Source organism: Portunus trituberculatus, chromosome 17, assembly GCF_017591435.1.
Source record: "Portunus trituberculatus isolate SZX2019 chromosome 17, ASM1759143v1, whole genome shotgun sequence".
Taxonomy (NCBI): Eukaryota; Metazoa; Arthropoda; class Malacostraca; order Decapoda; family Portunidae; genus Portunus; species Portunus trituberculatus.
The window spans coordinates 16,627,848-16,642,847 of NC_059271.1; the positions used below are offsets into that span (position 1 = coordinate 16,627,848).

Sequence of the window (15,000 nt, forward strand, 5' to 3'; positions counted from 1 at the left end):
AAGAAGAAGAAGAAGAAGAAGAAGAAGAAGAAGAAGAAGAAGAAGAAGAAGAAGAAGAAGAAGAAGAAGAAGAAGAAGAAGAAGAAGAAGAAGAAGAAGAAGAAGAAGAAGAAGAAGAAGAAGAAGAAGAAGAAGAAGAAGAAGAAGAAGAAGAAGAAGAAGAAGAAGAAGAAGAAGAAGAAGAAGAAGAAGAAGAAGAAGAAGAAGAAGAAGAAGAAGAAGAAGAAGAAGAAGAAGAAGAAGAAGAAGAAGAAGAAGAAGAAGAAGAAGAAGAAGAAGAAGAAGAAGAAGAAGAAGAAGAAGAAGAAGAAGAAGAAGAAGAAGAAGAAGAAGAAGAAGAAGAAGAAGAAGAAGAAGAAGAAGAAGAAGAAGAAGAAGAAGAAGAAGAAGAAGAAGAAGAAGAAGAAGAAGAAGAAGAAGAAGAAGAAGAAGAAGAAGAAGAAGAAGAAGAAGAAGAAGAAGAAGAAGAAGAAGAAGAAGAAGAAGAAGAAGAAGAAGAAGAAGAAGAAGAAGAAGAAGAAGAAGAAGAAGAAGAAGAAGAAGAAGAAGAAGAAGAAGAAGAAGAAGAAGAAGAAGAAGAAGAAGAAGAAGAAGAAGAAGAAGAAGAAGAAGAAGAAGAAGAAGAAGAAGAAGAAGAAGAAGAAGAAGAAGAAGAAGAAGAAGAAGAAGAAGAAGAAGAAGAAGAAGAAGAAGAAGAAGAAGAAGAAGAAGAAGAAGAAGAAGAAGAAGAAGAAGAAGAAGAAGAAGAAGAAGAAGAAGAAGAAGAAGAAGAAGAAGAAGAAGAAGAAGAAGAAGAAGAAGAAGAAGAAGAAGAAGAAGAAGATGCGTGCTTTGGGATCCTAGAGGTCTCCAAGCGCACGGGTTCGAATCCTGTCCACGGTCTGAGTGTAGGTTGGGCTTCCTTACTCAGGGCAACGGTTTCCTAGCGGGTGGGCTTTGAGATAGAAGGTACCCTAAAAAGTATCCCCTTTAGCCCATAAATTTCCGTGAAAAGCCCACATGGTATATATATATAAAAAAAAAAGAAGAAGAAATAAGACGTGGTGAAAGTAGTAACAGAAACAGAAGAAGCATAAGAAGAAAGGCCTTACTAATTGTTCTAGTTTCCTATTTCTGAGCAAAGCGAAGCCTCCCCTTCCTCTCAATTCGCAGATGAAGTAAGAAGATTCAAGGAAAACTAATCTGACGAGGTGCTGTCCATTAAGGGTCGTGCGGCAACAACAAACAGCCTCCCGCCTCCCTGACCCAGCGGTGAGGTGCTTCTACACCCTCCCTTCACAACACCACGTGGCCCTAACCGACCGGATGAGATAGGAGGGGCGCGTGCCAGTGGTTGGAGTGGAGGCGGGGAGTGGGTGGGCCAAGAAGTGTAGAGTGTCACCAGCTGCCGGCACCACACGCAGGAAGTGCCAACCGCTGCTTCCTTCTCTACCTCACTCCGCCTTGACTCACCCCCTCCCCCTTCTCCACGATCCTTCCCGCTGCTGCCGTTGTCCTTTCTATCCTTAAACAATGTGTTGCCTGCGGGACAACGCGTGGCGGCTGTTCATTAGGGACTTTTGCCGGCTACCCTTTGGTTTTGGCGCCGCAGGAGGAGGGCTCACTACTCTCGGGGCCTCACCGACTCAACCAAAGATGCCACATAGTTTCAACGCAACGCTGACTCATGAACAGAACACATGTGTCTTTTCAAACTGTGTGTGTGTATGTGTGTTTGGTGGGGGGGTAATGAACCATATGCTGAAACACTTTTACGTCGCACCTCCGCTACTTACATAAGGCTATAGATGGAGTGACAACATTTTTTAGGGTGTTTCATGGTTCTATTGATAGATTAACAGGATTTCTTCATTATCAACTGGAGAAACACTCGTGAGAATCTGAATAATCACTTCTGTAGCCTTAAAAAAATAGACGTGGTGAGAGTGCAAAATGTTTCAGAATGTGTGCCAATAAGATATCCCTCGTTTTGTTTCATTCATACGCGTGCCGCTCGAGCGCAACATGTGAGGTCTTACCTGAACACGCTGCCGGCATGCCCAAAGACTTGCTCCACTCACCTGTTGAGGAAATAAAATCACCGTTAGTACAGACAACGCTGAGTCACGCTACATACAACACATCATCAAACATCAAATTCTGTGCCCTGACAGATACACACTCATGAGAATCAACATGGAATCACCAACATTACAACGAGTAAAGGGTTGAGGGAACAAGTGATAAAGTGAAGTATACACCACAAAAATGGATGAAGGAAGTGCTATTAACCCTTAAAATCTGAATAACCTTTGGAACTCACTGAAATAGTCTACTGTAATAGTCAGAGTTGTATGAAACTAAAGCTTTTTGATGGAGCAGAAGATATTGGTATTGTAATAAGACAGTAACCAATAAACCTCCATAAAATATTCTAATCTTTGACCAGGTAAGGATATGAAAAAAATGTTGTCAGATTCAGGGGGCTAATAATACAATGTCTTAGTTTACACGTATTGGTAGAAGACGATTTATAACACACAGTAGATGAAACACAAGACTTTTAACCACGGACAGAGAAAATGTCTTGTGATCTAACTTCCATACACAGCCTTTCTGTTTCAACGAATAACACCAGCTGTTTAATGTTACAAAGCATTCCTATTCAGTGTGATGTGATTAATGCATTCGCTACATGAAGAGTCACGTCCGCGACAAACGATGAAATAAAAGAACAATGCTGATACATACTGGCACACAGAGGCTTAGATCCGCGCGCCATGCCAGGGAAAGGGAAGTGAGGGACGACTAACACACATTTGTACACAGGTCAGTGAGCCTGTCCCTGTGGCAGAGGAAGGGACACGGAAACGACCAAAGCAGTGCGTCAGAGTTCAATTTGATTTTTTCCAACCTTTGTGTAATTTATCAAAACGTTTGAAAAAAAAGAACGTTACTAAAAGTTCACTAATCCGGAGTTTATTTTTATCTTATCCTGCCCATCCTTTCTTCTTTTTCCTCTTTCTTTTTTCCTTTTTCTTTCTTACGTTCTTCCTTGCCCTCATCTTTCCTTTTTTTTTCCTTATTCATTTATGTGCTTTTGTTCTTCAGCTCACAGTTCACAGCCGTTATCAGAAGTGGAGTAACATATCATAGACACTTCCACTGCTCAGGGTTTTTCCCCTTCATCTCAACTCTTCTGACAACTGATAGATTACGAGCAAACCAAATGACTTCAGGAACACTACTAACAATGGCAGTGTACAATAATGCTTGACTCCTTCGTAAACACGCCCTTACACACACACACACACACACACACACACACACACACACACAATTAAAAAACAAAAAAACCAAAAACAAAAAACAACACGGAGTCAACTGAGTCATTCTTACGTACATGATGTTCTTTGTTTACTTATTCTTTATTTTCAAGCTCTTCCATAAATTCATCGAAGTAATTCTCCACGCTCAAAAAAAAAAAAAAAAAAAAAAAAAAAAAAAATCGTTAGCATCTCCCAGTATCACGATATTATGAAACGTTACGAGAAGTGTGAACACCCCATTAGACTATCCTTTAACACACACACACAGACACACACACCAGAAGGAGCGACACGCATGTTCTCCACGCTGTCCTTTGTGGTACACGACCCACCAACCCTTGCTGACGCTACGATTTCCTAACATTGAGTAAATAATCACGCACGCACACACACACACACACACACACACACACACACACACACACACACACACACACACACACACACATACATCCGGACGACAAAGACGAGGATAAAAAACAACACGACCCACCAACCCTTGCTGACGCTACGATTTCCTAACATTGAGTAAATAATCACGCACACACACACACACACACACACACACACACACACACACACACACACACACATCCGGACGACAAAGACGAGGATAAAAAACAACAACGACGACAACTACAGCAAGAACTTCACGCAGCAGGGAGAAAGCGAGTTATGAAAATGATCGCCACAAAATAGGGGAAGTCTATCACGACACCTAATGAATTGCAGATGCGTGGCCTAGACGCCGCTAACCTTGCGCACGTCTCCCTTCCTTTCCCATCATGCCTTTCGCTGCATCACCTCACTTCGCTCCCCTCCCTTCTACTCTCCTTCCCTCTCGTCATCTTGTTCCCATTTTGGCCGTTTTTCCATAAACATATTTACATAAACGTCATCTCTAATACATTTTTGTTTATTATATAATTTTTGTATAGTTTCCCTTTCTCTCTTTTTCATTTTCTTATTCTATTTGACATTGTTTTCCTTTTTTTTTTTCTCTTCGTATTTTTTGTGATTTTTCTCCTATACACAGCCCATCTGCATCATTATTATCTGATCTATATTTTTCTCTTATATTATTCTCCTGTTTCCGACCTCTATTCCAATTTCTGTTGCGCTGCTTACTTTTCCCACTCTCACTCCTTCCTCTACTCGTTTCCTTTCTATCTACTCCTATTTCGTCGTTTTTTTTTCTTCTCTGTCTCCCATCCTTCTCCCCCTCCTTTTCACATCCCTGGTTTTTGTAGGATATACTCGTATATCCTAGGCACATCCTGTCTGTCTCTTCTGTTTTTCAACACTCCTCCTCCTCTTTTCTCCCTAACAACAACTCTTCCTCCCATTATACCCTCTCATGGCCAAGGCTTTGCTAAAGTGGATATTCGTCACCACCAAGGCTACCTTCCCTTCACTATTTGCATGGTAATTGGAAAGACTGAAGGAGGTCTATAAGGGAGGGAGATGCTGAGCGTGAGAGTGTGAGCCTTAGTTTGATATTCCTTCCTGCCTTCGTTCGGCACAACACATCTCTGAGTCACATCCACTATTCCACCGCTGTCCATGTGTTTATATGTGCTTTACTCTATTTCTGGTACGCTAAGTGAGAACAAACTTGAAGGTTGTGTATCTATGAGCTGCTATTTATTAAGAGTGAATAAATATAAGATACAGTTTTATGAATGCAATGATATCACTGAATGAGAGCGAAAACTTGTAGGTATTGTATATATGAGTTACATAAAAGTGGCTACATATAATGCTATGGTTTTAGAGAGGCAATTATATTAACATGAATACCATTTCGAATAACTAAGGCTTACAATAAGTAGAAGTTTGTGTTTATTTAATGGAGGAAAAAAAAAAGTTGCTGATACAGTACATATTTTCTGGGAAATACAATGTTATTCTGTTTTCTCCGTGTCTCTATCACATTTTCCTTCTATCCTTTGTCTTTTCCTATTGCGTCATTTTTCCTTTTAGTTGTGTAGGATTATCTCAATTATGATGTCAAGTAATGAGTTGAAGTATACAATAACAGGCAGTAGAAAGAACTAGCTTACATTTCCCCGTAACGTTTGTAGCCACAGCAGTGGAAGGTCTGGTCATGTGGTGTAAGAGAAGAAGTGAGGTTTTCCCAGCAGCATGTGTTGCACGTGGAGTTTGCATTTTTCAGATACAATGACGGCGGCTCTTTGATGTGTGTGTGTGTGTGTGTGTGTGTGTGTGTGTGTGTGTGTGTGTAATTCACTGTTTGATCTGCTGCAGTCTCTGACGAGACAGCCAGACGTTACCCTACGGAACGAGCTCAGAGCTCATTATTTCCGATCTTGGGATAGGTTTGAGACCAGGCACACACCACACACCGGGACAACAAGGTCACAACTCCTCGATTTACATCCCGTACCTACTCACTGCTAGGTGAACAGGGGCTACACGTGAAAGGAGACACACCCAAATATCTCCACCCGGCCGGGGAATCGAACCCCGGTCATCTGGCTTGTGAAGCCAGCGCTCTAATCACTGAGCTACCGGGCGTGTGTGTGTGTGTGTGTGTGTGTGTGTGTGTGTGTGTGTGTGTGTGTGTGTGTGTGTGTGTGTGCGCGCGCACGCGCGAGCATTTTAGAGCTATTTCCAATACTAAATTATGTCATTCAGAAACTTTCACATTGTCTTTACTTTATAAATGAAGCAAAATCTTCGACAAAATCAAGCGCGCATCATTTCCTTCCCACACACTTTCATTACTACTACTACTACTACTACTACTACTACTACTACTACTACTGTGAGGTGTAAATGAAGGGTTGCAATGGAGAAGAGAAGAGGGAAGGGTTGCTGCAGGAGATGAATGGTCGGGCGGAGAGCGGTAGAGGAGGTGAGTGGGTGAAGGAGAAGGAGGAAGAAGAGGGGGAGGAGGAGCTGAGGATGAAACACGAGAAGAGAGACAGCAGGAAATGGCAGCAAAAATGGGTCACATGAATCGTTTTTGTAAGCACAGGTCTCATGACAGGAAACACGTAACACTCGTGCATAAGCGGCACTATAATTATCATCCCTCACTGATACCATCGTCGTCATCACCACTATTGTCATTATAATCGCACTGCTTACGCTGCTCTGCCCCGAGCACCACCATCCTTCGTGCCATGACCTCCTTCCCTCCTCGTCCCCCTTGTGCTCCGCAGGCTACCAGGGATCTCAGTGACCGGGACTCGCCGGAAATGAGGCACCTGGGTCCTCTTAACGCGGGTCAGCTGGGCGAGAGTTCCTCCTGCCAGACAAAGAGCCGGGCCAGCTGACCGAGCGGCGAGGATGGAAGGGCCCGACACACGCCACGATCTGAGATTATTTCTTTTTCTTTTTTCTCTATACATCTTCTCCTTCATCTTATTCTTCATCTCCTTCCCCCCCCCCTCTCTCTCTCTCTCTCTCTCTCTCTTTCTCTCTAAGTACAGCGATTCCAGTGCTTTGTTTTAGGGGAGTACGGCAGAGGTGAGGACTGAGGAGAAGAGAGGTGAGGTGCAAAGCAGAGAGGGTCGTGAGGGGAACAACGGGAGGGGGAGAGGGGGAGAGAAGGTGTCCGGGTGATGCAGCAAATCTGGCCAAGTCACTGTTCAAGGGGAGGCCGAGAGGACGGCCCTAGGGCGGCCACACACTCGGCGGCATCACAGCTCGATCGTCGCTGTCGCTGACCCGCATGAACCCAGGCGAGGCGGGCAGGTGTTAGGAGCGGCGGGCGAGCCCAGGCGAATGAGAGTGACCTTTGGACCCCTTTGTGTGTCACGGTGAGTGGCTGGGTGGGTGAGATCTAAGGGGCGAGGGGGATCGTTCAGCAAGCTGCCCTGGGGAACACCGGAGGCGGAGGCGTGTGAGGCGCATGGGGAGCCTGGAGTGGAGGGGGCCGAGGGGCACAGGTGGGAAAATGAACGTCCTGCCGCTGCGGGGACCACTCAGCCCGCAGTCCGGTGTAAGCGTGAGGGACGAGTGGCTCCACAGGCCGGGTTTGGCGGGAGGAGGGCTAGGGCAGGACAGGGCAGGGGGTGGGCGGGATGAATGGTGGACCAGGGGCGAGGGCACTGGCGAGGCGCTGGGAGGGACGCCGCACGGAGGTTGTGGACATTCCATCACGCAGGGAGACTGGCTGCTGGGATCACGCCGACCCCCACTGCCCCTCCCAGCCGCCCACCCTCTCCGCCACCAGACTTTCCTCCATCAACACAGAAAACGGAGACCACAAAGCCAATATATAGGGGTAACTATCGTTCATAAATCTTTTCGGTGATCCGAGCCACCAAAAAATAATGTTAAAGTTAAAAAAAAAAAAAAAAAAAAAAAAAAATGAAGCCAATTTAGACTCTTATTAAAAACGCAAATCATGCACATTATCTTACATAAATCCTTCACGTTAGGCAAGAGCGCGGAATCAGGTGTGAAGTCAAACATTAACCCACTAAATCTACATCAAGAAGCAGCACGGAAGTGTACAAGATGCTCCAACAAGTATCTAGAAAGACTACAAAAAACGAAAAAAGAGAAGGAAAGAAGAGGAAAAAGATTAAGAACATTACCAGGAGTGAGGGAGAAGCCTGGCTCAACAAGTATCTCCCCTCCCCGTCCCTTCCCCGCCACGATCACCTCGCACATTACACAGCGGACAAACACCTCAGTTACAAGACCCATTGCGTCACTGCTTACGTGCCCGCTCTCTCCGTCCCTTGAGAAGCTGTACGTTAGTCATTGGCGAGAGCAGGACTCGGAGTTTGGCTGGAGAGGTAAATTGATGCTACAATAACATACTAAGTGAGGGAGCGCTGATATTGGTTATTTTCGAAGGTTTCATGATGTCAACGAACTCAAGCACACGTGGGTTGATTGTGAATTCTTGTTCGGTAAAGCAAATAAATGGAAGGCAGCCAAGCCTGATGCACAGCTCAGCTCTCTTCCTCTTCCCCTTCCCTTCCCCGGCCCCCACAGCACCGCCTCGCTGATTCAGTACATAAGATACAGAAAAAGTGGCCTCGGCTGCACCAGGCACGCAACTCATGCAAATAGGAACAAGGGTGTCAAATCAGCCTCTGCCAGCCATGCATCAATTTTAGAAAGTTTATGATGAGATGAATCTAAGGACGATACTCTGTTACGTTTTGTTATATTTCCAGCAATGCTTGATGTAGTACTGATTTGAGAGAGAGAGAGAGAGAGAGAGAGAGAGAGAGAGAGAGAGAGAGAGAGAGAGAGAGAGAGAGAGAGAGAGAGAGAGAGAGAGAGAGAGAGACTATCCAAAGTATACCGGCACTCAATCTGAAACTAAATGACACCTGAGTAAATCACTTGAAAATAAGCAAAATTATTAGAACAAACAATCATGACGGACATAGATATATTACAAAAAGTTCTATCCTCAGAGGTGGGCAATGGCTGGTCCAGGGGCGTGCATCGCGGGTACACACACTCCCTCGTGCCACAGTTACATCTCAATAAGGGCAACGGTATGTCAGGCTACGCAGGCCACGATGGGACACGTACTACGCACCGCCGAAATTGATGAATAACTAGTGTGTGTGTGTGTGTGTGTGTGTGTGTGTGTGTGTGTGTGTGTGTGTGTGTGTGTGTGTGTGTGTGTTTTGAGGGGTAAGTACTGTGTCAATGGACTCCGAAGGTCGAGGCAACGCTGCACTAAACAACAACAGACACTCGTTCCCTTCACCTATACATGGCGCCAATCACACACCACCGCTTCCCTATCAAAACACAGAACACAGGGTACGATTTCTGAAAGGTCCGTGAAGCGTGTGTGTGTTTTCCCACGAATGCAGCCTCGCCAGCTATATACACCTCAAACCAATGCATTGTCGTTCTGCGTCTTAGAAAGAGAAGCCACTTTTTCACGTGATGAGAATTCTATGCCAGAGCAACAAAACTGAAAAAAAAGAGCCCATTGTATATATTCAAGTGCTAATTCCTCAGAGTTAGTTCGAAATTGAGTACAAAATTGCACTTTATCTTTGACAACTTAATGTTACCACCACCAAAAAAATGCATAAAAAAACATTCCCAACGATACCTCAAAACTTTGTCCCCGTCAGCGTAAGGAAACCATAAGAGCGCGAACGAAAATGATGTTATGTACTTTTGAAATACGAGAGACTCAAGTATATAGTGTGCGGTCCTTACGCCGCACACACGCAGGTGTTGAGATGCAAGGCAAGGAAACTCCAAGGATGTGACACATGACTCCCAAGATATAAGCTGATTCAACCTGACCGCCACTAAAACGTGCTTAGTGGTTGGTACTTGGGGAAAGATGGTAACTCCTGACACACATACACACACACACACACACACACACACACACACACACACACTCTCTCTCTCTCTCTGCCTACCCATCCACCCAGCCACACTCCTTCCCACCCACACCCACACCCACACACAGGTGACGCAACACCCACCCGTCGGGGCAGGTGACTCACTCTACTCACCCGCCGAGACGCGCCAGGTTTCAGGATGTGGCTCTGGGAAGGCGAGGCCCACCCACCACCACTATCACCACCACAACCACCACCTCTCCCAGTTGCTCTCCGTCACCTAGGAGCTCGGTACACCACACAGCAATGCACCATAACAAACTGAACCACCACACCACACCACACCACACCACATAACAAAGAACAGCATACGTGTATCATAATAGTTAACAAACATCATGCTCCGAATACATGAAAATAACAGGTGAACGATTAGAGTAACGGGAAGGTAATTTTGGAATAGTAGAACAGCCCTGAGGCATAACAGAGAAGTGAAAGGAGAGGGGGTGAGACCGTAAAGTGTCTCTGCGGTGTGGCCAAGACGAAAGACAGAAGAGTGGAGGATGAATGATTGGAAGAAGCTGTTGATGCTTCCTCAAAACCCTGACAGACAGATGTATGTATGTATGTATGTATGTATAGTAAATAACTGTTCGTTCCTTTTCTATCGACACTTTCCCCTATGTTGCCGCTTGTTGCTTCTCCCGCCGAAAAAAAAAAAAAAAAAAAAGGGGAAATGCCGATGCCGGGACCAGTTTACCTTTACATGTAGGATTTATACACTTCCGTCTTGCTGAACACTAAACCTCATGGTGTCGCTCTCAGAGGTGTGTGTGTGACGAGTGGTGGTGGTGAATAACTAATGAATGAAATAGTGGTTGATTTCAATGCATATTATTAATGTAATGATAACAGAGAAACAAACAAACAAACAAAATATATTCGTATATAACAAAATGCTGCTAAATAAACAGCAAACATAAATATCAACATCAACAACAACAACAACAACAACAACAACAACAACGACGACGAGGACGACAACGACAAGGACATCAACGACAACAATATCAACGACAACCATACACACATAGTAGCAATAACAACATTAACAACATAAAACAAGCAAACAAGCAAAACCAGGCCAGCAAACAGCAACAAGAATAATCAAACAACAGGCAACAATAACAACAACAAGGATAAAACAACAAAAACAAGAGCAACATCATCAAATACATAGCAATAACAATAACAACGAAAACAACAACAACAACAACGACAACAACAACAACATAAATAAGTAAATAAATAAATAAGGAGGGTTATGTGATACAGTACTAATGCTTGTGGCTGAAAAGTTGGAAATTCGCATCTTGCTCACGGCAGTATATTGGTGGAGAGAGAGAGAGAGAGAGAGAGAGAGAGAGAGAGAGAGAGAGAGAGAGAGAGAGAGAGAGAGAGAGAGAGAGAGAGAGAGAGAGAGAGAGAGAGAGAGAGAGAGAGAGAGAGAGAGAGAGAGAGAGAGAGAGAGAGAGAGAGAGAGTGTACGTACCGCTTTCTCACAACTCTAAACTAACACCATGTTAATATCAGAACTATGGCGCCATGACGCATAAAAAACATGAAAACATAACAAAGATTACAAAAAAAATAAAACAAAAATCCATACGTGGCAGATCCTGTATGAAACTGACCTTATCTTACTGCAAAACCCTTCAATAACTCGGCAGTGACAACATAACTATGGCACCATAACTCATAAGAACATGAAAACAAGAAAAATTGCAAGAAAGAAGGATATTTACACGTGGCAGACCCTGAATGCTATTGACCTTGTCCTCTTGTAAAAGCCAGCCTAACTACATCCATTTTTTTTAGTCAAAGGACACAATGGGAGCAGGAAAAAAACAACAACGACGTAGAATAGGCAACAGTAGGAAAAATCCTGTGTCCTCTCTAATAATTCCGTCGTAGCAAAACTCGATCGTCGTCAGTGTGACCTTCTTGCGTCGCCTGCGGGATGTGAACGAGTACCGCCGGCGTCCAGCCGGCCTCGGGGCGCTGGTGGCCAACAGGTGACATTTACTACATGCTGCATACCTTAGGTGCTTTTTTAACCCCTGCATTATTAAGTTTCTCATCGTCGTTTTTCCAGAACATTTAAATAAACGAGAGACAAAGAACAGTGTGTGTGTGTGTGTGTGTGTGTGTGTAATTCACCTCCTCGATCGCCAGCTGGTCACCCAGCCATTCTTCCCCATTACGGAGCGAGCTCAGAGCTCATAGACCGATCTTCGGGTAGGACTGAGACCACAACACACTCACACACCGGGAAAGCGGGGCCACAACCCCTCGAGTTACATCCCGTACCTATTTACTGCTAGGTGAACAGGGGCCACACATTAAGAGGCTTGCCCATTTGCCTCGCCGCTTACCAGGATTCGAACCCGGCCCTCTCGATTGTGAGTCGAGCGTGCTAACCACTACACTACGCGGTGTGTGTGTGTGTGTGTTGTGTGTATGTGTGTTTCACTGTTTGATCTGCTGCAGTCTCTGACGAGACAGCCAGACGTTACCCTACGGAGCGAGCTCAGGGTTCATTATTTCCGATCTTCGGATAGGCCTGAGACCAGGCACACACCACACACCGGGACAAAAGGTCACAACTCCTTGATTTACATCCCGTACCTACTCACTGCTAGGTGAACAGGGGCTACACGTGAAAGGAGACACACCCAAATATCTCCACCCGGCCGGGGAATCGAACCCCGGTCCTCTGGCTTGTGAAGCCAGCGCTCAAACCACTGAGCTACCGGGCGTGCGTGTCTGTGTGTGTGTGTGTGTGTGTGTGTGTGTGTGTGTGTGTGTGTGTGTGTGTGTGTGTGTGTGTGTGTGTGTGTGTGTGTGTGTGTGTGTGTGTGTGTGTGTGTGTGTGTGTGTGTGTGTGTGTGTGTTCTCATAAGTTTTTTCTAATTTTTTCAAAGCTACATAAATAAAAGAAAAAAAGGAAACCACCATAAAAAAAAGGAAAAGTAGCAGATTACATAGGTATACTAGTTAGTGTGTGTGTGTGTGTGTGTGTGTGTGTGTGTGTGTGTGTGTGTGTGTGTGTGTGTGTGTGTGTGTGCTAAATTCACTTCCCACACCCAAAACTTCCTGTCCCTCAGAGCGTTTGGAGTGTCGCAGCAGCATCCGAGCACTGAGTCACGGGGCTGGCGGAAAGACATTACCAATTACCATCACCGCCAACACCCGCCATTATGTGTGTGGATGGAGGTGTGGGAGGTGTCACGTCTTCGCCATTACTGTCAACATAACTAACACGTCAGTAACAATGACAAATAAAATAGTTACTACTTACAAGCCCGAAAAAAAAGAGAATAAATCCATCAACTGCCATTGTGTTAGTGCATGGAGGTGTGGAAGTGTCACGTCGCCAACACCACATCCAACACCACATTCAATACCACAGTAACCATTACAACTTTGAACTGCTAACATGACAAGGACAACAATAGCAAGTTCCATAACAACAGCAACAACAACTACAACAACTACCACTACCATTACCTCTTGTACTGTCAATATTGCTATACTCCTACTGAACATACATATATAACAATAAAAAAAAAAAAAAAAAGACAAGAACAAGAACATCATTATCAACAGCTATAACCATCACTACTAATACTACTACTACCATCACCACCACCACTAGTACTACTACTACTTTTGCTTCCTCCTACTACAACACTATTACTCAAAGACAGTAAAGGCGACACTAACCTTCTATATTTTCCATCATTAACGTGTGATTATGAATGGATGTCTAGTGAATGCCTCCGGTGTGATAAGTATATATACGAAAGAAACATTATATCTTCTGTACAAGTTCTGTGTAATCTTTTTTGCTTTTTTTCTCTCTATGACGAGAGTAAGTTATGTCAAGAGTGTATTTAAGCAATTATTGTAGTGTAGTAAAGTGCGTAAATCAAAATCAAAAGAGGAGATAAGTATGGTGATAAATTTGGATGTAGTAGTAGTAGTAGTAGTAGTAGTAGTAGTAGTAGTAGTAGTAGTTGTTGTAGTTGTAGTTGCAAGAATAATAATAACAGTAAAACAGATTAGAAAATTAGTTTGCAAACCCCTACTGTAGCTGAAAAAAGAATGTACATAATGTTATCCACACACACACACACACACACACACACACACACACACACACACACACACACACACACACACACACACACACACACACACACACACACATACACAGGAAGGGGAAATGCCAGCACAATCACTACGTGCAACAGTTTACGTAAATAACGCTGTCTCTAATTACGTACATGAACGTGTAAGCGGTGTAACCGGGGCGCAGTAACTATACTGTACACATGTGTACATAAAATTATTTGTGTGTGTGTGTGTGTGTGTGTGTGTGTGTGTGTGTGTGTGTGTGTGTGTGCCTAAATGACTTGCACAATGATGAGAGCGGTGACCTGCATCCCTCTTCCACCACACCACCATCCCTACCACCATCATCACCATCATCACCATCTCCACCACACCACCACACTCCACCTCCCTCATGTCTCCCATCATCACCTCCCCTTCAATACTTTCCCATCTGTCACCATATCCAAGAATATTCACACACCTCCACTTCCGCCACACTGCATCCACATACAACCACTTTCACTACAGTCCTCCACCATAAACACTTTCTTCGCCCCCACTCAGAATATTCACCTATTCGGTACCTCATCCACCCCCATCACTATAAAATGAAACACCATACACAAGACTCCTTCAACGTTAAATAGTTATTATACGATGCTTGTCTATAACTTAACAACGCCTCCTCCTCCTCCTCCTCTCTTACCTCCCTCCACTCGCCCTCACTGTCCCTGCAGTCTCCTGGAACCTCAGAAGATAATGAACTATCTAAAGTTTCATCCACAGAAGGAAGAATTTTATTTGATACTAATACTGCTGTTGCTACTACTACTACTTCTACAAGTATGCTATTCACTGCTGCTGCTCCTCCTCCTCCCCTCCTCCTCCTCCTACTACTACTACTATATTACTACCAACTCCCCCTCTCTAAACAATCCAACAAATAAACCATGAAAATGAGAAAGCAAGCCAGAGAGAGAGAGAGAGAGAGAGAGAGAGAGAGAGAGAGAGAGAGAGAGAGAGAGAGACTGACCAGTCGCAATTAGCAACCGTATAAACTTTTCTCCCAAAACAAAGGGAAACAGAGAGTGAGGAGGGAGAACAAGGAGAGAGAGAGAGAGAGAGAGAGAGAGAGAGAGAGAGAGAGAGAGAGAGAGAGAGAGAGAGAGAGAGAGAGAGAGAGAGAATTAAAAAAGGTCAAA

The 15,000-nt window shown here is 44.4% G+C and overlaps 1 protein-coding gene across 7 annotated transcripts in view; it reads right to left on the reverse strand.

Annotated features, from left to right (window-relative positions):
• Nucleotides 1-15,000, reverse strand: part of LOC123504842 (ankyrin repeat and fibronectin type-III domain-containing protein 1-like) — a 447,143-nt gene that overhangs the window by 28,834 nt on the left and 403,309 nt on the right. For 6 of the 7 annotated variants that reach the window (XM_045255727.1, XM_045255724.1, XM_045255725.1 and 3 more), the window contains one exon: nucleotides 2,019-2,060. The exons of the other annotated variant lie outside the window; for it this stretch is intronic. In XM_045255727.1, coding sequence (XP_045111662.1) covers nucleotides 2,019-2,060 — 42 coding nt within the window. The remainder of the gene's footprint in view (nucleotides 1-2,018; nucleotides 2,061-15,000) is intronic. 7 annotated transcript variants of the gene reach the window in all.